This window comes from Carcharodon carcharias, chromosome 5 (genome assembly GCF_017639515.1).
Source record: "Carcharodon carcharias isolate sCarCar2 chromosome 5, sCarCar2.pri, whole genome shotgun sequence".
In the NCBI taxonomy this organism is placed as follows: Eukaryota; Metazoa; Chordata; class Chondrichthyes; order Lamniformes; family Lamnidae; genus Carcharodon; species Carcharodon carcharias.
The window spans coordinates 172,858,234-172,884,291 of NC_054471.1; the positions used below are offsets into that span (position 1 = coordinate 172,858,234).

General features: G+C 38.8%; 2 protein-coding genes across 3 annotated transcripts in view; one reads left to right on the plus strand and one right to left on the minus strand.

Moving 5' to 3' along the window:
* slc66a3 (solute carrier family 66 member 3) overlaps window positions 1–12,594 on the plus strand; it is a 51,684-nt gene extending 39,090 nt beyond the window's left edge. The window contains exon 8 of the mRNA XM_041187908.1: window positions 12,339–12,594. The gene's annotated coding sequence lies outside the window, so the exon portion shown is untranslated. The remainder of the gene's footprint in view (window positions 1–12,338) is intronic.
* The window catches only part of rock2a (rho-associated, coiled-coil containing protein kinase 2a), a 239,694-nt gene continuing 219,187 nt past the window's right edge, over window positions 5,552–26,058 (minus strand). The window contains exons 28-33 of one of the 2 annotated variants that reach the window (XM_041187906.1): window positions 22,453–22,541; window positions 19,487–19,565; window positions 19,082–19,349; window positions 16,857–17,073; window positions 13,054–13,152; window positions 5,552–7,213 (exon numbers count right to left, since the gene is read on the minus strand). In XM_041187906.1, coding sequence (XP_041043840.1) covers window positions 13,077–13,152; window positions 16,857–17,073; window positions 19,082–19,349; window positions 19,487–19,565; window positions 22,453–22,541 — 729 coding nt within the window. In that variant the 3' untranslated portion in view covers window positions 5,552–7,213; window positions 13,054–13,076. The remainder of the gene's footprint in view (window positions 7,214–13,053; window positions 13,153–16,856; window positions 17,074–19,081; window positions 19,350–19,486; window positions 19,566–22,452; window positions 22,542–26,058) is intronic. The other variant, XM_041187907.1, reaches the window with a different exon arrangement.

The window sequence follows — 26,058 nt, forward strand, 5'->3', positions numbered from 1 at the left end:
GTGCTCATTTGGCCCATTATGCAGTACCGGCCAAAAATAATTATCCAGTTTAACTCCGCCCTCCAGCTTTTGGTCCATAATCCTGTAGGTTAAGGTGCCTCAAGTGCATATCCAAGTGTCTTTTAAATGCAATGAGAGTTCCTTTCACCACCATCCTTTCAGTGTGTGTTCTGGACCCCCACCATCCTCTGGGTGAAAAGCATTAATCATCAACTCCCCTTTAATCCTTCCACCAATTAATTTATATCAATGCCCCGATTATTGATCTCTTTTAACAGAAATAGGCCCATCCTATCCCTCAATTTTACCTTAATTAAATCTCCCCATAACCAGCAAAAACCCCAGCCTATCTAATCTTTCCTCACAGCTGAAATTCTCCATCGCTGGCTACATCCTCGTAAATCTTCTCTGCATCCCCTCTAGTGGGATCACATCCTTCCTTTAATGCAGTGTTCAGAACTGTACGTGGAACTCTAGCTGTGATCTAACTAATGTCTTAATGCAAGTTCCCTGCTGTCATGCTCTAGGCCTCACCTAGTAAAGGAATTATCCAGGATCCCTTCTTGACCACCTTATCTACTAGCTGTCCTACTACCTTCAGATGTACACTGCAAGGTCCCTCGATACTACTTAGAATTTTACGATTTGTTTGTCATCCCCAAATACATTACCTCAATTTTCCAGATTTAATTCTATTTGCCACTTTTCTGCTCGCCTGAGAGTACATTGATATAATCTTGCAGCTTACATCCTCATTATCAACCACATGCCCAATTTTTGTATCATCTCCAAACATTTTAATAATACCCTACATGTTGAGCTGGTATTCTATGTGGGTGAAGAAAAACTTTTTTTAAACAAACTGATTTCCACCGTAATTTTCTAGGTTATGTTTTGGATGGAGGAACTGTGGATTTGTACAACTCAATTTCCTTCCAGATTTGCCCTAAAAGAACTCCAGAGTTCCCTATTGTCTTCTTACCTAAAATTGGGCCCGAAGATACACATGTAACAAAAGAAATGACAACTTGATTCTCGGTTTAAAAACACTGCTCTAGTATGGCAGGTTGGAGAAAATGAAATACTGTTTCTTTACAAAAATAAATCTTTAAAGGTCCAAAGGCAGGCAGATGACATGGGCTGGATTGTTATTAATAAACAAAATCTGATTGCTATACTGTTAGTAAAGCAAATAAGGTCAGTGTAGGGAAAATAGTAAAAAGACAGAATTTAAAGGCTCTTTATCTGAATGCATGCAACATTCAACACAAGATGAATGAATTGACAGCACAAATAATAATGTGAGTATTCTAGACTTTACAAGGATGTGGGTGCAAGATGCCTAAGGCTGGGTCCTGAATATTCAAAGTTATTTAACATTTCAGAAGGCCAGGAAGAAAGGAAGAGGATGTGGGGTAACTTTGTTAACAAAGAATGAGATCAGTGCAGTAAGAAATGATCTTGCTTCAGAAGATGTAGAATCAGTTTGGGTGGAGATAAGAAATAGCAAAGTAGTCACTGGTGGAAGAAGAACAGAAAATGCTGGAAAAACTCAGTGGGTCTGGCAGCATCTGTGGAGAGAGAAACAGTTAATGTTTTGAGTCCGTATGACCCTTCTCCAGCTCTGAAGGGTCATACGGACACAAAACGTTAACTCTGTTTCTCTCCACAGTTGCTGCTTGACCTGTTGAGTTTTTCCAGCATTTGCAGTATGTTGCTTTTATCTTAGTCACTGGTGGAGACAGTTTATAGCCCCCTAATAGTAGATACGTTATAGGACAGAGTATACATCAAAATAATGAGGGCTTGTAAAAAACCTGAACCTCCTTAGCCACAGATGGTATAATCCTTCTCATAGGGCCTTTTTTTTTTACAATGGAATATATATTTTCTGAGTTACAAAATATCTCAAATGTTTGGCACTGCTTCTCTACCATCTTACCTTTTAACCTATTTTCCCATTGCACCTTAGCAACTCTGTCTTCATTACCTTGTAACTGTCTTTATTTATGTTTAAGATGCTAGCTTTAAACCCACATTTCTTACCCTCAACTGAATGTGAAATCCTATCATGTTATGATCACGCTTACTAGATGATCATACATTCGTGTGAATTAGGAGCAGGCCATTCAGCCCCTTGAACCTGCTCCACCATTCAATAAGATCATGGCTGATCTGATTGTGACTTCCCACCTACTCCCAAAACTTTACTGAAGTCAATCTTATTGAACATTATTGGGTCTAAAATAGCCCATTCCCTGGTTTGTTGCAGAACGTATTGTTCAAAGAGACTGTCTGGGCTCATCCTCAGTGCTACCTTTACCAATTTGATTCATCCAATCTATATGAAGATCAAAATCACCCATGATTATTGCAGAATTTCCCAAGTGACTATTAATTTTGTCCCAAATTATTGTTTCTAAACCACCAAGGTTAAACTGACTGGCTTGTAGTTGCTGGGCTTATCTTTACACCCTTTGCACTTGCCCATTACACCCTGGAGTCATCTTATTTTTTCATATGGTTTTTCTATGTTAACTGTCTTCATTCCCTCCCTGTTTTTTATATTAGTGCATTTATGTATGTTCTGTAATTGGGAACAAGGATGGCGTCAAATTGAAAGAAAAGGCATACAATGTGCAACGATTAGTGGTATGCCAAAAGATAGAGAATTTTTTAGAAACCAGAAAAGGAAGACTTAAAAAGGGAGAAATTAGAGTGAGAGAAAACTAGCAAGAAATAGAAGCACAGACAGTAAGATCTTCTACAAGTAGATTAAAAAGAGTAGTGTCAAGAAATAGGAACTTAGGTGATTACCAAGCAGAGATCGGGAATTACAAACCCCGACATATTCCAGGTGGGAGCCTGCGCAATTCAATGTTGTGGGATCTTCAGGTGGGGACAAGTGCTCAGTGTTTCTGCATGGAAAAACAATGGTGCAAAGTAACTTACTGTGAGACCCAGGAGTGGGGCGCCATAGCAAAAGGAGCCCCGGAACAGGGAGAGGTCCCAGAGAGAGAGAGAAATTTTACTAAGTTGTGAGGAATACGAGAGTAAGTTTAAATCCCGAGATTCAATTTAACATTAGGAAAAGTTAGAAATATTAATTGCTGTGGCCTACTCAATTGCACTTTTTCCTTAAATTTTGTCTGGGTTCAACTGGCATCTATGAAAAATTATCATACATCGTACATATCAAAAATATTCACATCACAAGCTCCTTAGAATGATAGCATGCTGCTGCACTAATGGCTGAGTTAGTCCAGTAAATAGCTGAACCATACAAATCAAAGATTTTCGGTCCCAGTTGTGATTTGTTAGCTCTTCTCAGCCAAGGTGGTGCTAGTGAAACCAACCCTGGTATTATGCCCCTGGGTTAGACGGGGAAAGATCAGGCAAGCTCCATCCAAAGGTTCCTGCTGCGTGTATCTGCTCATGTAAATGGATTTTCAGTGTGGACTAGACTGACTCAGCCATGTCTTGTTAGTGCTCTTATCTGAGTACTAGCCACCTGGGTAAAGGACCAGAGCTCTCCTGTTGAATTATACCCAAGCAGGGAGTAAATCTAATTAGATTAGTGGGAGAAGAAATTAACAGGAGAAAAACTAACTGTAGCATAGCTACTCTATCAAGGAGAGCTTTAAGCTCCATGGCTATGTTGCAAAACTTACCTATCTGCTGGTTCAATTCAGGATCGATTTCTTCCTCCTTACTCACATTTGGAATCTTGATGAATTAATTAAATTTAACAAATCAAAGACAGAACCTCAGTCATTCAGCTGCTTCAGCAGGAATTGACTCAATTTGTACTAAGCTAAAACATGTTATGCTGCTGCAATGTTCCCAATTGCAGGACAAACACAAATGCACAAATATAAAAAACTGGGAGGGTAATGAAGACAGACGACATTGAAAAATTATATGAAAGAATAAGACAACTGTGGGGTGTAATGGGCAAAGGGTGTAAAGGTAAGCCCAGCAACTACAGGCCAGTCAGTTTAACCTCGTTGGTGGGGAAACTTATAGAAACAATAATTTGGGTCAAAATTAATAGTCACTTGAGAAATTGAGTTAATTAAGGAAAACCACCACAGATTTGTTAAGGGCAAATCATGTTTCATTAACTTGCTTGAGTTTTTTGATGAGGTAACAGAGAAGGTTGATGAGGGTAATGCTGTTGATGTGGTGTTCATGGACTTTCAGAAGGCATTTGATAAAGTTTTGCACGACCGGTTTGTGAACAAAGTTATGGCTAATGGAATAAAGGGAACAGTAGCAACGTGCATAGAAAATTGGTTGTGTGACAGGGAACAGAGTGAGGTGGTTAATGGATGTTTTATCAGACTGGAGGAAATTTGTAGTGGGGTTCCCCAGGGGTCAGTATTAGGACCCATTACTCATCCTGATGTGTATTAATGAACTAGACCTTGGTGTACAGGGCACAATTTCAAAATTTGCAGGTTATATGAAACTTGGAAGCCATTGTGAACTGAGGATAGTGTAGAACTTCAAAAAGACAGACAGGTTGGTGGCATAGGCAGGCAAGTGGCAGATGAAATTTAATGCAGTCATTTTAAGTGATTCATTTTGGCAGGAAAGAACGTGGAGACAATATAAATTAAAGGCTACAATTCGAAAGGGCATGCAGGAGAGAGACCTGGGGGTATATGTGCATAAATTATTGAAGGCAGCAGGACAGGCTGAAAAAAACGGTTAATAAAGCACACAGCATCCTAGGCTTTATTAATAGGGCAATGCTGTACAAAAGCAAGGAAATTATGTTAAACTTAAGTAGATCACTGGTTCAACCTCCAATTGGAGTACTGCATCCAGTTGAGCACCACACTTTAGGTAAGACGTAACAGCATTAGACAGAGTGCAGAAAAGGTTCACGATAATGGTCCCATGGATGAGGAATTTCAGTTATGCAAATTGATTGGAGAAGTTGGGACTGTTTTCCTTGGAGGAGAAGGTTGAGGAGATTTGATGAAGGTATTCAAAATCATGAAGGGTCTGGACAAAATAGACATTGTGAAAAAAAGTTCCCATTGGCAGAAATATCAAGAACAAGAGGGCACAGATTTAAGGTAATTGGCAAGAGAAGCTATGGTGACATAAGCAAAAACTTCTTCACGCAGCGTGTGGTTAGAATCTGGAATGTATGCCTGAGTGTGTGGTGCAGGCAGATTCAATTGAGGCATTCAAGAGGGAATTGGATTATTATTTGCAGAGGAAGAATGTGCAGGGCTATGGGAAGAAGGTGGAGGAGTGGCATTTGGTAAATTGCTCCTATGGAGAGCTGGTACAGACATGACAGGTGAATGTGCTGTAACAATTCTGCAAGGTAGGATGAAGCAATACTTTTCAAGTAATAGGCTTATTAAAAATTTGTGAAGAGTTAAAACAAGATTAGATTTCATTCATGTGAACAAAAATCTTCCCAATAGCAGCTTTAAAGACTTAACACATCATGTCAATGTGCATGTATATAAGAGAGATAAAGAGAGTGGGCTGATACCAAATTGACAACTATGCAAAACAAAAAAAAATGGAAGGCTACATAATGGTTTTATTGTCAAATATGTTTACATTATCTTTAGCATACTGTAGTTGTATAAAACATGCATTTCAGGATGATAGCCTTTATAATACAAAATGGCCAAGCCAATATAAATTATGTATTTTTGTAAGATGGCATGTAAAATAATATATATGTATGAGTGCCCCATTTGCAAGGCCTCAGCTTCCCAGGTACACAGAGTCCTCATAACAAACTACTGCAACCGTACTAGAGTCTACACTACAGCTACAGTATTAGAGAACTCTATACAAACTTTTAAAATACACCTACAGTATGACTTCAGTTAAATCATTTGAGTTTGTGAAAATCTTCATATATGTGATGTGAGATTGTAGTAAAAATAACAGACACGGATGCTCTTTTTTTTTTAGAAATAATAATGAAAATAAAACATCTAGACTGGTACACAAACCAAGGCAAATAAGGTTTCATAGCACTTAGTGAGTCTAATGGATTACAAATTCCATAAATTTGCAATTACAGTAATATAACTGAAAGGGCCAATACCATGTCATTCCTTGTATAATTAGTTTACAGTGGGTAGTAACAGTTGTACATTAGAGCTAGTTCTTTTTAAGATTCCATACTTGAAATATTTTCTTCAATAATTTTATAGAAACACATTCAAAATTGGCCAATGCAAATGGTTACATGTAAAAATAGTGCACTATTTATCTTAACAATAAACTTTCATTTAATTTCCATTATAACAGTCATCAGTAAACTTCAATTTAACAGGATGGGCAAACATTTAGAAAATGTTAAGTTAAGGCGTTATTTAGATATGAATGAAAATCACGGGTTGCCCATTATAAAGTGTGTAGTTCTGACTGATAACAGTCTCAAAATTTCCTCAATCTGAAGGAAATGCAGTTTCCCACATTCCTTTCAGACACAGCTTCCTATAATATGCTTATAAGCAAATCTGTTAAACTCTATGGCTTTATACAAGTGCATAGATGCAACTGTGATAACAAAAGCTTGTTCTTTATACATACCATATGATGTACTTTTGCCAACTGAAAGACAACTGAAGGTTTCCTTTCACTAATATTTATTCTGCATAAAACTGAAAAGGTATGACTGACTCTCTGAATTCAAAGCTCCCTTGGGCTGTTCCAAAACAATATACTTTCACGTGACCACCTGGTACACTTGCTTTCTTATCCTAGTTGAACAGATGCAACCACCTCACCCATTCATCTTTCTTCTTTACAATATCCCGGTCTATTGGGCAGTGGCACATTTCCCTCATTCTGAGTCCCAACCAATCTAGTGTTTATTTCACTTGGTTGCCAAGTAGTATCACATCCAAGAGAGCTTTTTGGAGATTATACATAACAAGCAACCTGGGGGCACCTTTACATCAACTTCTATTGCTGTCTGGGATTGCAGCAGACCAATACTGCTCCCAGGTTTATAATTTTACATTGCTGCAAAGTGCTGTAAACTATTGTGAAACTTTTGATCCGTAGACAGTCATGTTTAGCTCTTTTTCATATAAAATAAATTGCAGCATTTTGTGCACTCTTGTTTGAATGTCAAATAGCATATTACACAATCTTTTCTGTTGATTAGGAGGGAAACCCATCATCTTGAACAGTATGACTGCATTCCCCAGCAGACAGTTAGCTGAAAAAGAAACAAAAGATAAACGGTATTAAAACATATTTTTAACCCAGACTAGAATATATGTGTTTCTGTATTTCTCTATGTGGACAGTCCAAATTACTAATTTGTGCAAAATTGTATTTTGCTGAGAGTTGGATAGTAATTTCTCTGTTCTGATGGCTTTGAGAAGATTGTGCAGAAGTTGCCAAAGTTGAATAAAATTTTGATGGATTCCTTACAAAACGCGTCTAGCAACGGCAGCATCCTTCTATTGCTAAATGCTATTTCAGTTAGTATCTTGAAATTTCTAACAGAGGAGGATAAAAATAGCAGATCCATCTAATTAAGAAATGCTGTTTAAAATACATCATGCTGGTAGCATACTTTTATTCCATCATAACATCAGTTATGAAAGTCTTGTTGAAAATGCTGAATTCATACTTGTTATTACTGTCAAAATGTTGCCATGTCTAATTTTGGAAGAAACAAACAGAAAATTAAATGTAGAATGCATGAAGCATGGCTAAGTTGTAATCAATTACATTACTGGGGAACTTTTACTTACATCTTCCATGACATTTACTGTACAGAAAAAGGCTATTTGGCCCAACAGGCCCATGCTGGTGCTTATGCTCCACATGAACATAACAAGTCTGACGTTCGAGAATTTTGAATGCTATACTTTTGTAAGGAATCCATCAAAATTTTATTCAACTTTGGCAAGTTCTGCACAATCTTCTCAAAGTCATCAGAACAAAGAAATTACTATCCAACATGCAACAAAATGCAATTTTGCACAAATTAGTAATTTGGACTTTCCATATAGAGAAATACAGAAACACATAATTCATAAACAAGCACAAACAGTAATCCATAATAATACAAAGAAAAGCTACGTGATTCTCCAAGTATCATGATTTTTTGGTATCTTTGTGTGCTCCTTTTTAGGCAATTCAGGTAGATTTTGCTAGATAAGCAAGTGTTTTACTTAACTCGCTATCAGCTATGCTGACAAAAATCAGGAACAGATGAAGGCAACTAAGGCTCCTTCCCACTGGCACTTGCTAAGGTCACAAGTGCAGGCTTTCAAGTAAGAAAGCATAAAGCAAGTTAATTTAGTAAAGTCAAATGTTTAGGAGTGCCATTTAAGAGCCAGTTTAGCTGTGAAATTATGAATACCCTGTACCAGAAGGTGGCAATCTCCCACACAGTTAGTTCTTGCCCATCAAATCTACTACTTCAGGCAGACACTGAACAGAAGTCAGGGCCCGTATGTTCCACGGAGCGGCAATCACTGTGAGATAGTTGTTCCTATTTTTCTGTGCCACAACTCTGCTCCATATTTCTAGCTGGGATTTTTGATCCCAGCTCCTTCAGAAATGCTGGGCAGTCTTCCATGGAGCTGCTCACTCACAGCGCTGGATCATCTGGGGGGAGTGGGGGGAAAGAGAGAGAGAGAGACACAGACAGGATGACAAACAAACACGTCCTCTTTTTAATGGCACTAACTGCTGCATTCTGCTAAGTGTTCATTAACACACTGAAAAGCTTTGGGACATATAAATAACTTTTCAGTGTGTTAGTCGATGATTGAGAGAGTGGGTAGGGTGGCAGCTGGATAGGGTGGGTGAGCCAGGGGTTGTCATATTATGGGCTAGTCAGCTTAGGTCAGGGTGTCAGGGGCTTGTTGCATGTTCGGGAGGGAGCGGGGGAGTTGGGTGGTCGGGGCTTGTCGGGCGGTCGTGGGTGGCTTTGGTGGTCGGTCGGGGGTGGGGGAGATTCGTAGGGGGTCAGTTGTATAGTTATCCAGGAGTTAGACTAGGATTTTTCTGTTTAACATTTCCTGGGTAACTATCCAGGTAAGTACATTGGAACTGTCCGAAGTTCCAACTCTAACTCAGAGTCGGAGACTTTTTCAGAGGGTCCCAGAGGAATAGGGGAACTGCCCATCAGTAGTTCAAACAACCTGGGCAATTCTCATGGAGTCAATGTGTCAGGATTTCGGTAGGGTCCTGAAGTGCATCTTGGGGGCAGGGGGTGTGACATCCTGTCTCCAATGATCAGGAGGCTGGAAGATCTGGTCCCAGAAGTTTCCTTAGAAGGAAGGAGGGAGTTAAAAAAAAATGAAATGATTAAGACACTAGCTGCTTTTGCACAACTCTGAGGATCTGACTATATAGGACATCATCAGGGGTGTCAGTAATGTAATGTGGGAAATTTAAAGGGGAAAAGAATAGGGAAATTAATAAACTAGTTTATAAAGTCTGCAAAGATTGAGGTTATAAGAGCTCACCTATTTTGCATTTCAAAACTTGTGGCATACCATTACACAAACTAGCTGCAAACTCAAATTAAGTGCAAGATAATCTCCAGGGAACGGCACTTGGGTTTTGCATCGATGCTAAGTGTTAGTATAACTACACCCTAAAATAACAAAATTATCAGCTGAAGTTCAGTTGCTTCAGCCATATGATGAGTATAATCTATTTATATAGGATATTAATACAATAATGTAATCTGATTCAGCAAATGCTTTTGTATTTTGATGGGGATGCCAAAGTACAGGAGTTAATACTTTTTTCCTGTATCAAATATCTGCTAAATTCATAATTACAGCTGCAGCTTTATTACCTCTGCCACTGAAGGTGGGCAGAGGAAATGTTTTCATCCTTGTTTGTATGTTTGTAAACAATATATCTCAAAAACTAATGGATGGATTTCAACAAAACTTGGTACACAGATAGAGCGTGGCCCAAGAAGAACTGACTAGCTTTAGGTGAAGTGGTGGATCCGGACCCTAAAAATTTCTTTTTCAAGGATCTGTTGAGATTGGAAGAAAGGGCTAATTGACTTTTCTTTTAGAATATTGTGGGTTATTTTAGAATGTTGTGGATTGTCTCAGCTGCTGTGGTGGATTTTGTCACAGCTGTCAAAATGTGAGCAGGTTGTTGGATGTGAATTGGCCTGAAGCATCTTTAATGAGATGGAAGCTCTTAATAAAATACTTTTTTTTTCGGCTTTATAGTTATACAACATCAACCAGGCCTCAAGGAAGATCCGTCATAGACATAACATCTGTCATTGGGAAAATGCTATAATCTATTATAAAGGAGGTTACAGTAGGGCACTTAGAAAATCTCAACGCAATCGGGTAGAGTCAACATGGATTTTTGAAAGGGAAATAGCATTTGACTAATTCATTAGCTTTCTTTGAAGTAGTAACAAGCAATATGGATAAAGGGGAACCTGTAGATGTAGTGTAATTGGATTTTCAGAAGGCATTTGACAAGGTGCCACATCAAAGTCTGCTACACAAAATAAGAGCTCATGGTACAGGGAGTAACATAGATAGAGGAATGGTTAGCAAACAGGAAACCGAAAGTATGCATAAATTGTCATTTTTGAGTTGGAATGCCACAATGATCAGTGCTGGGCTTCAACTATTTACAATCTATATGAATGACTTGGATGAAGGGACATAATTTATGGTTGCTAAATTTGCTGATGACAAAAATAGGTAGGTCACTAAGTTGTGACGAGGACAAAGGGAGGCTACAAAGGATATAGATAGGTTAAGTGAGTGGGGGAAAAATGGCAGATGGAGTATAATGTGGGAAAATGTGAACTTGTCCGCCTTGGCAGGAAGAATACAAAAGCAGCATATTATTTAAATGGAGAGAAACTGCATAACTCTGTGGTGCAGTGGGATCTGGGTGTCCTGGTGCATGAATCACAAAGTTAGCACACAGGTACAGCAATGATGAAGGCAGCAAATGGAATGTCATCATTTATTGCAAGGGGAATGGAATTTAAAAGCAGGAGGTTTTGCTACAGTCGTATAGAGCATTGGTGAGACCACATCGAGAGTATTGTGTACAATGCTGGTCTTCTTATTTAAGATAGAACATAACTGTACTAGCAGTTCAGAGAAGGTTCACTCAACTGATTCCTGGGATGAAAGAGGGGTCTTATGAGGAGAGGTTGGACAGATTGGACCTGTATCCATTGGAATTTAGAAGAATGAGAGGAGATCTTATTGAAACATCTAAAGATCCAGAGGGGGCTTGACAGGTTGGATTCTGAAAGGATGTTTCCACTTGTGGAAGAGAGTAACACCAGTGGGACACAGTTTAAAAATATGGGGTCTCCCATTTAAAATGGAGATGAGAATTATTTTTTCTCCTAGAAGGTCATATGTGGAATTTTCTTCCCTGTACAGCAGTGAAGGCAGGATCATTGAATATTTTTAAGGCAGAGTTAGATAGATTCTTGACTAACAAGGGAGTCAAAGGATATAGGGAGTAGGTAGGAAAGTGGAATAGAGGCCACAATCATGAGCAGGCTCAAGGGGCTGAATATCCTACTCCTAAATCTTGTGCTGTTGTGCAAGAGCTGCGTAATTGTAATAACGTTGAGTTAACACAGCGCGGCACAGTTGTGCATCCCACTGAGTGTCCTCCTCACTTGTTAACATCTGTAGTAGCATGATGCTTTTATAAAACTTAAAAGAAACTCTCCTTTTATTGTCTTGAAAGCTCTGAGTCAATCAATAGAACTGATGGAAACACATGCACAGTGAAAAAAACATAACCAGATACAATAATTTGCATGCTTGTAATAAAACACATATTAATATGTGTGTTGTATCTACCAGTGGAAAATACATAACCATAACTGCGGGCAGTTAATCATCAAGTGCACAGCTGGACTGACAAATTCAACTAAATTATCTAGAACATTTAATTAAAAAGCCAATTAATTGTTAAGCATACATAAAATCTTTTTACATGTATACAAAAAAAATATTTTATGCTGTATCAGACGTAGAAGGCTTGGGCTGAAGATAATTGCTATTAGTGTCAATTAGATTGAAGTAATTATACCAAAGATTCACTGATAAGTTGAAACAATTACTGTTGTTGTGCCAAGTATTTAAGTATACCCATTATCACATAAAGAGAGATTTTCCAGCCTGCTCCCTGGGAAATCTCCACTACGTCATCTTCAGTGAGATGATTGAAGATCCTCAGCTTTTTCTGTTAAATTCGATGTTTTGAAAATTACAAATGAATGAGTCTAACAGTTATAGAACTTTAAAGTACACTTAATAACCTAATGAGCTGAACATCTTGATTTGTAATTTCAGAATCTATGACGGGACGAATGGACATAGTTACAACAAATTCTCTATCTGCCTGGAAGTTGTTCCTGAGTAAGGACTGATTCCAAATAGCTTGGCAGTTTTCATACATTCAGAAAATAGAATGATTGTACATTTGTATACAAGATCACAAACATCATCACAAATCCAAAGCAAGTTCATAGATTGATTCTATCCTCTGAAATAACAACTCTTATTTAACCTGGTCTTTCATTAATAAAAATAAAATGCATATATTTGATTCATGGTGATATTTCATGGTAGATTGTTCATTGCAAATAAAAGACAATGCCTTTTTTTGTTATAAGGAATCACTAATCAAGTGGTAGGATCTGTGTTGAAAAACAAAACTTAATTTTTAAATGTCTAATAGGAAAAATATATCACACTATTTCCTGCTGAATTATTTTTGGAAAATATGGAGATAAAATATTCATATCACTGATTTACTATTGAAAACCAGGCACTGAAATATCAGACTGCACAGCCTACAGCAGCCAAAAAGCAATGGAACTGTCCACTATTGTGCACTGTTAAAATGCTATATTCTAAAAACTATATCTACTTCAGCAATCACACTGCTACAAAACAAGATTCTTGCAATTTCTGCTTTCCATGAAAATTATGGTAGCACGCAAGCCAAACCATGCTTCATTTAAACATCACTGCAGACTTCAAAACCAGCATTTTGATAGGTTACCCCATTCAGGTAAAACAACTTCTTCAAAAATCAAAAACATCATCATCATCATCATCATCAAACGGCCAGTCCCAGTCTTTAAAGGCCATATCAAGCAATCTGTAACAATTCAGGGAATGCAAATTGATTTAGCGAATGTGCATCGAGTCAGTGATCATAGTTTACATTTCTTTACAATGAACAACATTCTTCCCCAAAGGTACGACTCCCCTGTCTAGACACACATGGAAAATGACAATTGGACAAGGCATTGGAAAACTGCCTGTGACCACAGAACTGGGTCGCTGCCTTCGAGAAACAGTAATAAAGTATACCTCTGGTATTCCTTCATCAAAAGCAGAAGAAATTACACAGTTAAAATTATTTGCAGTTTTATTTCTACTTATGTAAATGCAAGAACTGACTGAGTCTAGATAATTTTAATAGATATATGACCTGGTGACTTTTAAGACCTAAGCAGGGCTGATATTGCATTTCAATGCATGAATTGGGAACTCTAAAGTGTAATTTCAGTTTCCATGCAGACTACATAGAAGATGCAGATGCAAATGAAAATTATCATGCAGGACAAAGTGGTTAGGACAAAACTCTTAAAATTAGTCTTGATACATGCTGAGCAAAATGAAAGTGACCCTCTAAACTTACAGGTGCTATTAAAATGTGTCAATGTAGGATGATTCGAAGAATGGGGCCAGAATCAGAGCTACAAGAATAGCAATAAAGATGGAAATAAAGCAAATGTTTACATGTTAGAGAAGTAGTAAGAACATAGTATGACACCTGGATAGTTCCCTTCTAGCTTAGTGAGTTTATCAAATGAATAGCAGAGCATTAGACAAAAGGAAAGTACGAGATCAGTCTCTGGTTTGTGTTGGGTTAGCTGATCTCATTGCTAACATTACATGCAGTACAAGTGGTCACCTGGCCTGGAAAGGAGTGAAAAATCAGTCAACACTTCTGCTCTCCACATCCCTATGCAATGGAAATAGGGTGGTACATGAGAACAGGGTTAAACTGGGCTGTGATGCTCCCTGGTGTTAATCACTGTCAAGGTTCATACATTACTACAGTAATGGCTACTTCAGTAGGGTCCAGGGAGATACCTGGAAATCAGACCCTGGCAAGGGAGAAAAGGGATAAGATAAAAATGACAAATGCATGCAATCACACCTCAAAATGTGGGATATTAGTAAAATGGTTCACTATACACTAAATTAATGCAGAATTGTATAGAATATTTCCAAAATGGCATTCTGGTTTTGTTATTCTAAAGGTTCAAGGAGCGTCAAAGAAACACCCAATTCTTTATAAAAACACTTGAATGAAAAGAATGAAAATCCAGAAACACACGTGATATAGTAGTTGCAACTTTTAAGCCTCAATAATGCCTTGTTCCCACCATTATACTTTGTCAGTTCTTAGCTAGTAATAGATGGGAGTGTAAGGATAAGCTGATACTTTGATGTTTAAAAAAAGTAATAGTTTAGAAATAACAGCCATCTGGGTAGAAAAAAGTTACTCCAAAGGAGGAAATCAAATAAAATTAAGGGTGCAAACACACATTTTTAATTAAGTTCCTTGAAAAAGATACAATTCCAGTTATATTTCCTGGCTGTCTCTCACCCAAGAAACAAAGCACCATTTACCCCATTCTGAAAGTTATTTCTCACCCTTTTTAAGTTCCCTCATACGCCTGAGTTATTCTCTGATCCAGGGAATGGGAATTTTCCTGTTCACTTGGGAAATCAAGGTTAGTATGGCATGGTGAATTTCACCAACCTTTTTTCAAGGAAATGCTTAATTTCCCATCTAAGACTTCCTATGTAGAACAGTTGAAATTTTGTTCATGTGAGATCAAACCTGGTTCTAACCTGGAGAAATCACTGCACAGTGTAGCACATTAGCATGCCACCACTTCAAGTTAGACATAGCTATTTGTCCTCCTTAGATAGTTTATCTGAAGTTGTAGGTTTCTCCAAGGTATTGTGAATGCTGCCTCCCAGAGAAGGAACAACTGAATGATGCATGAAGTGTTTGAATTCTGCCAACTCTAAAAGCCTGCTTTCGCTCCCTTTTACGAAGAATGCAAATGTTAGTTAAGACTGAGGTTCAAATTTGGTCTCTTACATCATAGGTCAAAGCAAATTCTTATATTTAAAAATTAACTTTGCCAGTAAAGCTCCACCATTTTCATTCAAATGTTGGGAGAGTGGAGTTGAATTGGCCTTCTGTACTGGTACAATGTAAATTGTGCATCATGACTTTCATTTGACCATGATATTGTTGCACTACACAGCATATGGGGCATAACAAATGGTTTTTAAATGGTCAACAGTAGGACTAATGATTGGTAGCAAAGGGTATAGTTTTCTAAAAAAAAAGTGTTTTCAATATAGCAATAATTAACATATGAGACATACAAGATCCTGAGGGCATTCGACAGGGTGGATACCGGGAGGATGTTTCCTCTTGTGGAGTTAACTAGAATTAGTGGACAGTTTAAGGATAAGAGGTCTCCCTTTTAAGATGGAGATTAGGAGAAATTTGTTCCCTCAGAATGTTAGTATGTGGAACTCTCTTCTCCAGAAAGCAGTGGACGCTGGGTCAATGGATTTATTCAAGGTCGAGTTAGATAGATTTTTGATAGACAAGGGAGTCAAGGGTTACAAAGGGCAAACAGGAAGGTGGAGTTGAGACCATAACAAGATCAGCCATGATCTTACCAAATGGTGGAGCAGGCTTGAAGGGCTGAATAACCTACTCCTGTTCCCAAGTTCTATGTTCCTATGACTGTAAATGGAATGGATAGGCATTACAATGAATAGCATAGGAGTATACTAGATTTCTAAGTCTAGGCAGGGCTAGTCAAAGCAACTTTACATGGGAATTGTCTGTGGAAATGTAAGGGCACAAAATAGTTAAACCAAAGAACACAATATGGAGAAGAGAGGACATACTTGAAATGATTGGTCTCTAAGAGCTTAGTGGGAGAAAATATAGGAGCAGAGTAAGTAATCAGGTTGCTGACGAGGGAAGAACTGGGTTTCAATAGTGGATATAATGTAGCTGCAGAATAACAACAAAATTGGATGAATGTTTAAAGACTATTAAGAAACACAGACCTTACTTATGCCAGAATGAAGAATGCCATTTGCTAATTAGCATACAATTTAAAAGGAAAGCGGGGGTAGTTAGTGAGGAGATATATCCAAGAAAGAGTTGTTCTTAAGTAGTTTTTATATATATATATATATATAGTGGGCAGCACAGGCAAGGCAACATTTATTGCTCATCTGTTAGCCAAAATGTGGGCTGCGGTCCCATGTAGTAGATAGGGATGTCAGGTTCACTTCCCTGAAGGACATTAATGAAGCAGCTGGGTTTGGTTATGAATTGTTTGCTGCTATTTCACTAATTGCCAGATTCATTGAATTCAAATTACCAACATGTCAAGCTGGGAATTGAACTCAACGCCTTTGGGTTGCTAGACCAGTAATATAACCACACCCTGGCAATTGAGGCAAAACAGCAACATTTAGAAGGGTTATAAAATCAAGAATTGGACTAATAGGTTTTTAATTTAGGTAAGTATAGGACACACAAGTTTAAACCTGAAAAACACATACTTGGAAATGGCAGACGATGTTTAGCCTTCCAAATGTTACAAGGACACGCTGTTAACAGCAGAATAATGAATAACATTGTAAAGACAGGGCTACACTAGCTTATAATGTATCTCAGTCTATAATCCCCACTGATGTACAATTTATAGGTTTAAAATTAATAGATCAATAATAATTTACCTGGGCTTGGTTGGGGGAAGCTGTCGGCTCGGCCGTCTCATGGATTGGTTAGGTGGAACCCGCATTGAGGATCTAGGTGAAGATCTGTGGAAGTTGGGATCATGTGCAGGAGGTTTCTTTGGAATTTTTTTCACCAGTCGACTCACCCATTTCTGTTGTTCTTCTGTTGAATTAGCTAATAACAGCAGATCTTTTGCAGATGAAACATCATAGTTCACTGCAAAGGAGAAAGAACTCGTTTAATGATCTTCAGCATTGATCAAATGTAAATGTTGTGTTAACCCCTCTCACTCAGAAGCCACACTATAAGGCCTATGCAGATTAAGGAGAAGAAAAATAAATCAAGTTCTTGTTCCAGATTATTACTCAGTGACCTTGGTAGGGTACAAAAACAAGTACTGCGGAGGATGTTGAAAATCTGAAATAAAAATAGCAAACGCTAGAAACACTCAGTAAGTCTGGCTGCATCTGTGGAAACAGAAACAAAGTTAACGTTTCAGATCTGTGACCTTTCATCAGAATGGTCACCTTTGTAGTGTATGTTGAACTCCAGGGTGAAGACGGCTGTGATGAGCTACAGTCGAGTAAGTCACTGATGTTCACTGACAAGGTTCGTATATGAACAACAATGAGGCAAATACCAGATGATTGTTGCACAGGAGGTGGGGAATAGAAGACATAGAAAAAGAGACGACAAGAGAATGAGAGGGCGCAGAGGCTAAGATAGCACATACACACAGAGACCAAGGGAGAGAGAAATGGAGGTAGCGACTGCACAGCTGAGAGAGGAAATGCATATACAAGAGTGACAAAGAAAGGCTCACCAACAGTGAAACAAAGATATACAGGGTGAGAGAGCGCGCTGGAGGGAAACAGAATGCGTGCATGGGACAGAATATGAGAGAGACAGAGATAGTGGGACAGAGAGATTGAGAAACCAACAGAATAAAGAGACAAAAGCAAAATGCTGTGGGTGATGGAAATCTGCAATAAAAACAGAAGATGCTGGAAATACTCAGGTCAGGCAGCATCTGTGGTGAGAGATATCATTACAGCTCCTTGCTCTTGCCTCATGAAACTGGTTTCTTTCTATCTCAACTCCACTTTTTCTCCCCTTGTCCAGTATTTTCCCATCTGCATTCGCAACTTTTCAACAGCCTCTGCCCATTTAGTAGTTTCCAACTTCCTGGCCGTAACCACCACCTTTTTACATAAAATTCCTGTACTGCACCCCCACCCCCAAGCCCCATGTAGGACAGCCCGAAGACTCTCCAATTCTTTCTTAAACAAAGGACCAACCAGTCTGCATCCACTTTTAACATTATGCAAAAACTTCTCGTTTGACTCCGCTCCCTTCCTTCGAATAAAATGTGTTGCTATAGATCTTAGCTATACCTGACTTTGTGGGATATGTGGAACATTCTTTGTTCCAGTCTTACTAAGGGTTCCCTCCCTCACCTCTTTGTCCATTACACTGACGCGTGTATCGGTGCTGTTTCCTGCACTCGACCCACTGACTCCAAAAGCTATCCTGATTCCACTTCCTCTCACCACAGTACCTGTAAGGACTCATTTATTCTCCCAGTTTCTCTATCTCATCACGTCTATTTTAATGACATCATCTTCCATAGTACTGCTTCCAATACATCTTCCATTTTCCTCAACTGAGGATTCCCTTTCTCCATAGCTGACAGGGACCTTGACCATGTCCATTCCATTTCCCACACTCTGTCCCTACCTTCCATCCCACTAACCTCCACATTTAACAGATCAACCTCTGCCATTTCCGCCACCTTCAGCATAATATGACCACCAAACACATCTTCCCCTTTCCTTTCAACAATCCAAAATGACCACTCCTTCTGTGGTTCACTCCTCAATCACCTCCAACAACAACTTCTCCACACAAATCACTTGCCCATGCAAGTGCAGGAGATGCAACACCTGCCCTTTCCCTTCTCCCTACCTGAGGCTCCAAATACTTCTACCCAATAAAACAATGATGTACTTGTACTTCAATGAACAAACACACACAGTAGGAAAATACTGCATGATTATGAAAACCAATTCTTTAACCAATTAAAAGTATTTGCAATCTGCAATTTTTGGTGAACTTTACTGCAGGTGGATTTTTAAATTTCAAATTGTAAGCAAACCGATGGTACATTTTGCTTTGCACTATATTCTGTAAAATATAAAATATGGACACATGTCCTGATACCTGCCTTTACAGGGTGCTATGAGATCCTCTTTTTTATCTATGTGATCTTTGTGGCATTTGATATGGCAACGGCGACACTCCAGAGCTGCTGGGGGTTTAAACATGTGCCACAGAGGCTTCGTACAGGCTTCACAGTTGGTTGGGAAATGGTAGAGCGTTGGTATAAATTCATGACCTTTGTGAGGAATGTAGCTTGATTTCTCTCCCAAAGCAGGAGGTTCCACAGGAAACTCTTGCTCCTTTCTACTCTCTCCCTCATTAGCATAAAGGATCTACAAAGCATACAACAAAGACATTTTAATGTCAGTCAGTTTTAAAACTTAAATCAATCATTTATAATATAACATTTTAGTTATAACAACAGCTCTTCAATATGTTTCAACCACAAAGGTTTTAAAGTCCCACTTACCTGAAATATTCTGGGAATCTCTTTGGCATCCGCTCTATATACATCACCCTGTGTAACTGGCCGAACGTGGAAAAGTTTGCTGTGAAAAAGCAGCAATGTTAAATTGACAAAATATAAAGTCTTGGATGTGGTGTTGTGATTCTTGCATTAGCCTTTCTAAAGTTGTTTTTAAGTAGGTATGTTTTAAAATTAAAATCAAGAAGAAGTGAAAGCCACTCACTGTTGTACCAGACCAGCACACCTTTCACTTTTTTTCCCACTCTCCAAAACCCCTTTTACCCTATCATGATTTTACATGGCGACAAATCTTGAGGAGAAGGTGCATTACACTCATTAAACTTCCATCACTGTATCTAACCATGGGAAATGATAGGGGTTAAGTAGATGTGCTGAATTTAAAATGTTTACTATAACATGAAAAAATAATCGATCGCTCTACGTGGAAGTTCCTAGACGGAGGTAAATTTTGTTTTTAATCTCTATTTTAAATACTTATTTGTGCTCCTAAGATTGACAACTTGTAACTACATTATTATTCATACTAAAGCTGTGAAGTTTAATCATAGCAGCATTTATCCTCACTCAAGACAAAGCTAGGCACTAAAAAAACTGCATATCAGTCTCAAATAATAATCACCAAAATTGCAATGCACTTTATTTTAATACGCGTATTTTTTTGAATGCTTGTTATCTGCAACCCTGTTCACATAACAGGACATGGAATCTTGTCATTGCTTTGTATTATACAATGGTTAATTGAAACTGCAGATCAGAAACTTTACAAACTGTTGAAGGTTTTTGGCAGGCATTCAAGAATATCTTCCACATGTGAGTGAACTGCGATCGAAAGTGAATGGGATACCAAACTTAGAGATGAAACACTGATGAAGTCAGATCACACTGACAGTCTCAACACTGACAATTGTATTGTAGCTCTATTTATACAATAGATTGCTCCACATTACATCTAAGTATAACTTGGGTACCTATCTAAAATCAATGGATGAATTATACAGGGTTCTCAGGAGCACAATGTGGATCCATTTGCAGCACTTTCATGACACCTTGTCATAGCATCCAAAGTATATTCTGCTTTGAATGTTCAAAATCATTTTAATTTGTTATTGAATTGGGAAACTAATGATAATTTTCAGAGGTCACAAAAGGTAGCACGATTGCCTCCGTACTTAAGAGGAGGTTAAAAAGGAAATACCTGTAAAAGTGAAGGAGGCCAAAGCACAGGAATGGGAAACAATTTACATTTTTGACACTAATTGTTAGCAGACCAAACACAAAAAAGCTCCCATAACGGTGCTAAATTGGCAAACTCATTCAGTTACAAAGGTAAATGATTTTGGGCTATGGAAACACTAATGATGTGGAGAGTACATAACCTTAGAAGAATACACTTAACACTAGCATTTGTTTGGTTTTAATTTGTTCTTGGGGTAGGGCATCATTGGCAAGGATTACCCATGCCTAACCGCCCTTGAGAAGGTTGTAGTGAGTCACCTTCTCGAAATGCAGTCTATGTGGTGCAGCACCCACAGTGCTGTTAGAGGGACCAGTTCCAGGATTTCGACCCAGCAATGATGAAGGGCTGGTGATATATTTCCAAGTCAGGATGGTGTGTGGCTTGGAGGGGAATTTGCAGTTGGTGTTCTCATGTGCCTGCTGCCCTTGTTCTTCTAAGTGTGTTTGGAAGGTGCTATTAAAGAAGCATCGGAAATTTGCTGCAATATATCTTGTAGATGGTACAAGGACTGCAGTCACAGTGTGCCAGTGGTGAAGGAGTGAATGTTTAATATGGTGGATGGGTAGTGCTGAGTTTGCGTGTTGCTGGAGCTACACACAACCAGACAAGTGAGACACATTCCATCATACTCCTGGCTTGTGCCATGTAGATGGCGGGCAGAGTTTGGGGAGTCAGATGAATCACTTACTGCAGACTACCTAGCTTCTTATCTGCTCCTGCAGGAATAGTATTTATATAATTGGCCAAGTTTCAGGTCAATTGTGCCCCCATGGCATTGATGGTGGGGATTTGGCAATGGTAACGCCATTGAATGTTAAGGGAAGGTGGTTAGGCTGTCTTGTTGGAGATGGCCATTGCCTAGTGACTGCGTAGCACTTATGTTACCTGCCAATTATCAGCCCAAGCCTAAATGTGGTCCAGGTCTTTTATGCATTCGGGTGCAAGCTGCTTCTGTATCTGAGGAGTTGTGAATAGAAATGAACACTCTGCAATCATCAGCAAACAGTGTCACTTATAAACTTATGATGGACGGAAGAGCATTATGGAGCAGCTGAAGATGGTTGGGCCTAGGACACAACCCGGAAGAACTCCTGCAGGGATGTCCTGGGTCAGGATGGTTGGCCTTTAACAACTACAACCATTTGCCTTTATGCTAGGTTTGACTCCAGCCAGTACATTGTTTTGTCCCCGATTTCCACCGACTTCAATTTTACTAGGGCTCCTTGATGCCACACTGGGTCAAATACTTTCTTGATGTCAAGAGCAAACATTCTCAATTCATCTCTAGAATTTAGTTCTTTTCATCCATATTTGGCTGCAATGAGGTCTGGAGCCAAATGGTCCTGGCAGAACGCAAACGGAACATCAGTGAGCAGGTTATTGCTGAATAAATGTTGCTTCATAACATTGTGGACAACACCATCCATCACTTTGCTGATGACTGAGAGTAGGCTGATGGAGCGGTACTTGGCTGGATTGAATTAATTTGGCTTTGTGGACAGGATATATCTGCATAAATTTTCCAGTTTGTTGGATAGATGCCCAAGTTGTAGCTCACAACTGCCATGCTTGTAACACAAGACCTCTAACTTAGTGCCAAATCAGAGGTAAGTTTGGATAACCCAAACACACCGCTTGCAGGACCCTTATAACTTAGTGCATCATCCATTCCCTTAATACTATTATTATATGAATAAATGTAGCTACTTACTCTATATCCAACACCATAGAAGGATTAGACAATTCTTTGTCCTGCTCACTGTCATAAAATAGAATCTTCTTACTGCTCACAACTACATACTGTAAAACAAAAGAAAATATATGCTTGCTTCAGAGCAATCTAAACTAATACAGACAAGTCCTGAAGCTGTTTTTTTGTTAAACTTTTTAAATTGATTTCTTTTTATATTCAGATTGTTATAAAACCATGTGTTATATCAAAAATGACTATTTATTGAGTGGGCTGCACCCACAGGATAAGTTTTAAAAAGATTGACAAGAGTAGTTTTAAATGACTTAAACAACTGTTCTTAAAATGAACAAACATTTACATAGCTTTGTAATTTGCACGGTGAAGTTATCAGAAAAGAGTGCTACTGTCTGGAAGTAGCCCACCAGGTCAATCAACGTAAATGAGTGTGAATAGCCCATCCCTTGAACTATACACAGACATAATCTGTTTATTTAGGTAGGTGTGGACCAAGTCGCTAAACTCAATTACGATAGACAATGGACCCTGGATGAAAAGGGGGACCCACAAACCATTTAATCTAATCACTTTAAACAAAGGACCTGGAATGAGGCTTCCCTAGCTTGCTATGACCATATTTAGCAACTGGCTAGTTTGTGAATGGAGGTCATGTGATAGCAAGCTAACCTTTAGTGTTAGAAAAGAAATTGCTTCCCCAGGTTAGAGTCAGACAAATCACAAGTGGGTAACAACGAGAAGAGAACGCTTGGTCCCTCTCTCCACCCATTCTGCAAGCATGTGCCCTGCCTGTATCTGACCAGCTAAACACCGCAGGCAGCATCTTCAACGTGAACCAAACAGCTAAGATAAAAACAAAATACTGCAGATGCTGGAAATCGGAAACAAAAACAGAAAATGCTAGAAAAACTCAGAGCTCTGAAGAAGAGTCATACAAACTCAAAACGTTAACTGTTTTTTTTCTCTCCACAGATGTTGCTAGACCTGCCGAGTTTTTTCAGCATTTTCTGTTTTTGAGCCAAACAGCTGCTGACTCCAGCAGAAGAGACAGAGATCATCTTCAACGCTTTAAATCGTCTCTGCACAGAATCCGGAAAATCATTGAACATAGCCTGAAACCATCCAACACGTCAATCTACAGGATCCATACATGATTGACTTTCTTTTGGACACACTTAAACAATTTAACCTACCCTCTCTCTTTGTTACTTCTTCTGAATGGGTGTGAGAGTCATGTGGATGTACGTGAGTGTGTGAGTTGGAGTGTTTTTTAAAATCTATCAGCTGTTAAGAACAATAAACACTATTTCCTTTCCTTTTAAAAACTTACAAGAAAACCTGTCTCTGTGTGCCTTTCACAATCACAGCACTTAAACAGTTAAATACTTACTAACTTGACAAGCAAATTCTTTAAAGACATTTGTTGTGATCAACTGCGAGGCGGATAGAGAGGGGAGCCATTGCACCACTTCTCACCCAGCTGTAACAAGGTACTGAAACCAAAATATTTCTGTTCCGTCCCTCTATTAGAACCCCTCACAACATCAAAACAGCAGCTTGCATTCATAAAGCACTTTTAACACACAAAAACATCTCAAAGGGCTTCATAGAGGTATAAAGGGACAAACATGGACACCATATTAGGTTAGTGGTTTGGTCAAAAAATGCATTTTGAGGGAAGGGGCAGATGGATTGAGGGATAGAATTCCACAGTGTACTGGCATGGTCACCAACAGTGCAGCGAACAGAGGGGGTAGGCACGGGAAGAGTAGGCTATTCAGCCCCTTGAGCCTGTTTCCCTGTTCTATTAGATTATAGCTGATCTGTACCTCAACTCAATTTATCTGCCATTGCTACACATTCCTGGCTAACCTTATCTGACCAAAAATTTATCAATCTCAATTCACTCAGCATTCACTGTCTTTCAGTGGAGAGGATGTATGAGCGACCAGAATCGGAGGAAGAGAGTTCTGGTCGTGGTTTTGGTTCTAGAGGAGATTACTGATATAGGGATGGTAAAGGCTAATGGAGTTAAAGATGTGAATGAGGATTTTAAGTTTACGGTATTGGGTATCTGGAAGCCAACGTAGATCACCAAGGATATTAGGAATAGGTGAATATGACTCCATGCATGTTAGGATATTGGCAGCAGAATTTTGGATGAGCTGAAATTTAGAGTGAGGAAGAAGGAAGGCCAGCATTGAAATAAGAAGTCTTGAGCTGACAACGGCCAGACTAAGATTTTCAACAGCAGATTGGCTAGGGCACAGGCAGAAATGAGGCTTGTTACAGAGTCTTTGCGATCAGCAAGATAAAGCGCCAGAACCTTAGCAACATTAAATAAGATGTACCGGTTGTAAACAGTTTGATTCAACCCAAAACATTGGACAGGCAAGGGTAAATGGAATTAATAACAAAGATCTGGAGTTGTAGTGAGAGTCAGAGACAACGACTTTACTCTTGCCAATGAGTTTCAGAGTGAGAAATATGTGGGTCCATGACTAGTCTATTAAAATTAAATAAAGGCAATTACAAGAAATGTAATCAATTACAATGAAGAACAAGGTTGACTAAAGTGGGTTGGGTAAATAAGTTAAAAGGTAAGGCGATAGAGAAGCAGTAGCAGACATTTAAGGAGGCATTTCAACAGCCCTCAACAAAAATATCTTCTACTGAGGAGGAAAGACTCAACCACGGGTGGTGCATCCTTCTAAGCAAGTTAAGGATGGTTATTAATTTGAAAAAGATGATAGAACTAGTGGTCGGCCAGAAGAATAGGCAAGTTTTAGAAACCAGTAAAGGATGACAAAAAAAGGGAGAAATTGGAGTATGAGAGAAAATAAAAAGAAAAATAAAAAACATACAGTAAAAGCTTCCACAACTATATAAAAAAGAAAAGTAGCTAAAGTGAGCATTGGCCCCTTAGAAGCAAAGACTGGGGAATCAACAATAGGAAACAAGGAAATGATAGAAGCTTTGAACAAGTATCTTGTATCCATCTTCACAGTAGAAGACACAAAAAACATCAAGAACAGTAGAAAATCAAGAGGCAAAAGGAAAGGAAGAACATAAAATAATCACTACCACTAGAGTAAAAGTAATGGGAATACTAATGGGGCTTAAGGCTGACAAGCTCCCTGGATCTGATGGCCTGCATCCTAGGGTCTTAAAAGAAGTGGCTGCAGGGCAAGTGGATGTATTGATTATAATCTTCCAAAATTCCATCAATTCTGGAAAGGTTCCAGTGGATTGGAAAGCTGCAAATCTAAACCCTCTGTTCCAAGAAAGGAGGCAGACAGAAAGTAGAAAAATGTAGGCCAGTTATCCTAAAGTCTGTCATTGGGAAATGCTAGAGTCTATCATTAAAGAAGCAGCAGCAGGACATTTCGGAAATCATAATACAAATCAGGCAGAATCAATGTGATTATGTGAAAGGGAAATATTGTTTGCCAAATTTATTAGAGTTTTTTGAGGATGTAATAAGCAGGGTGAATAGGAGGAAACAAGTAGATGTGGTGAATTTGGATTTCCAAAAGGCATGCGATAAGGTGCCACATAAAAGGCCACATACAAGAGCTCATGGCGTTGTGGGTGGGGGTGTGCTACATT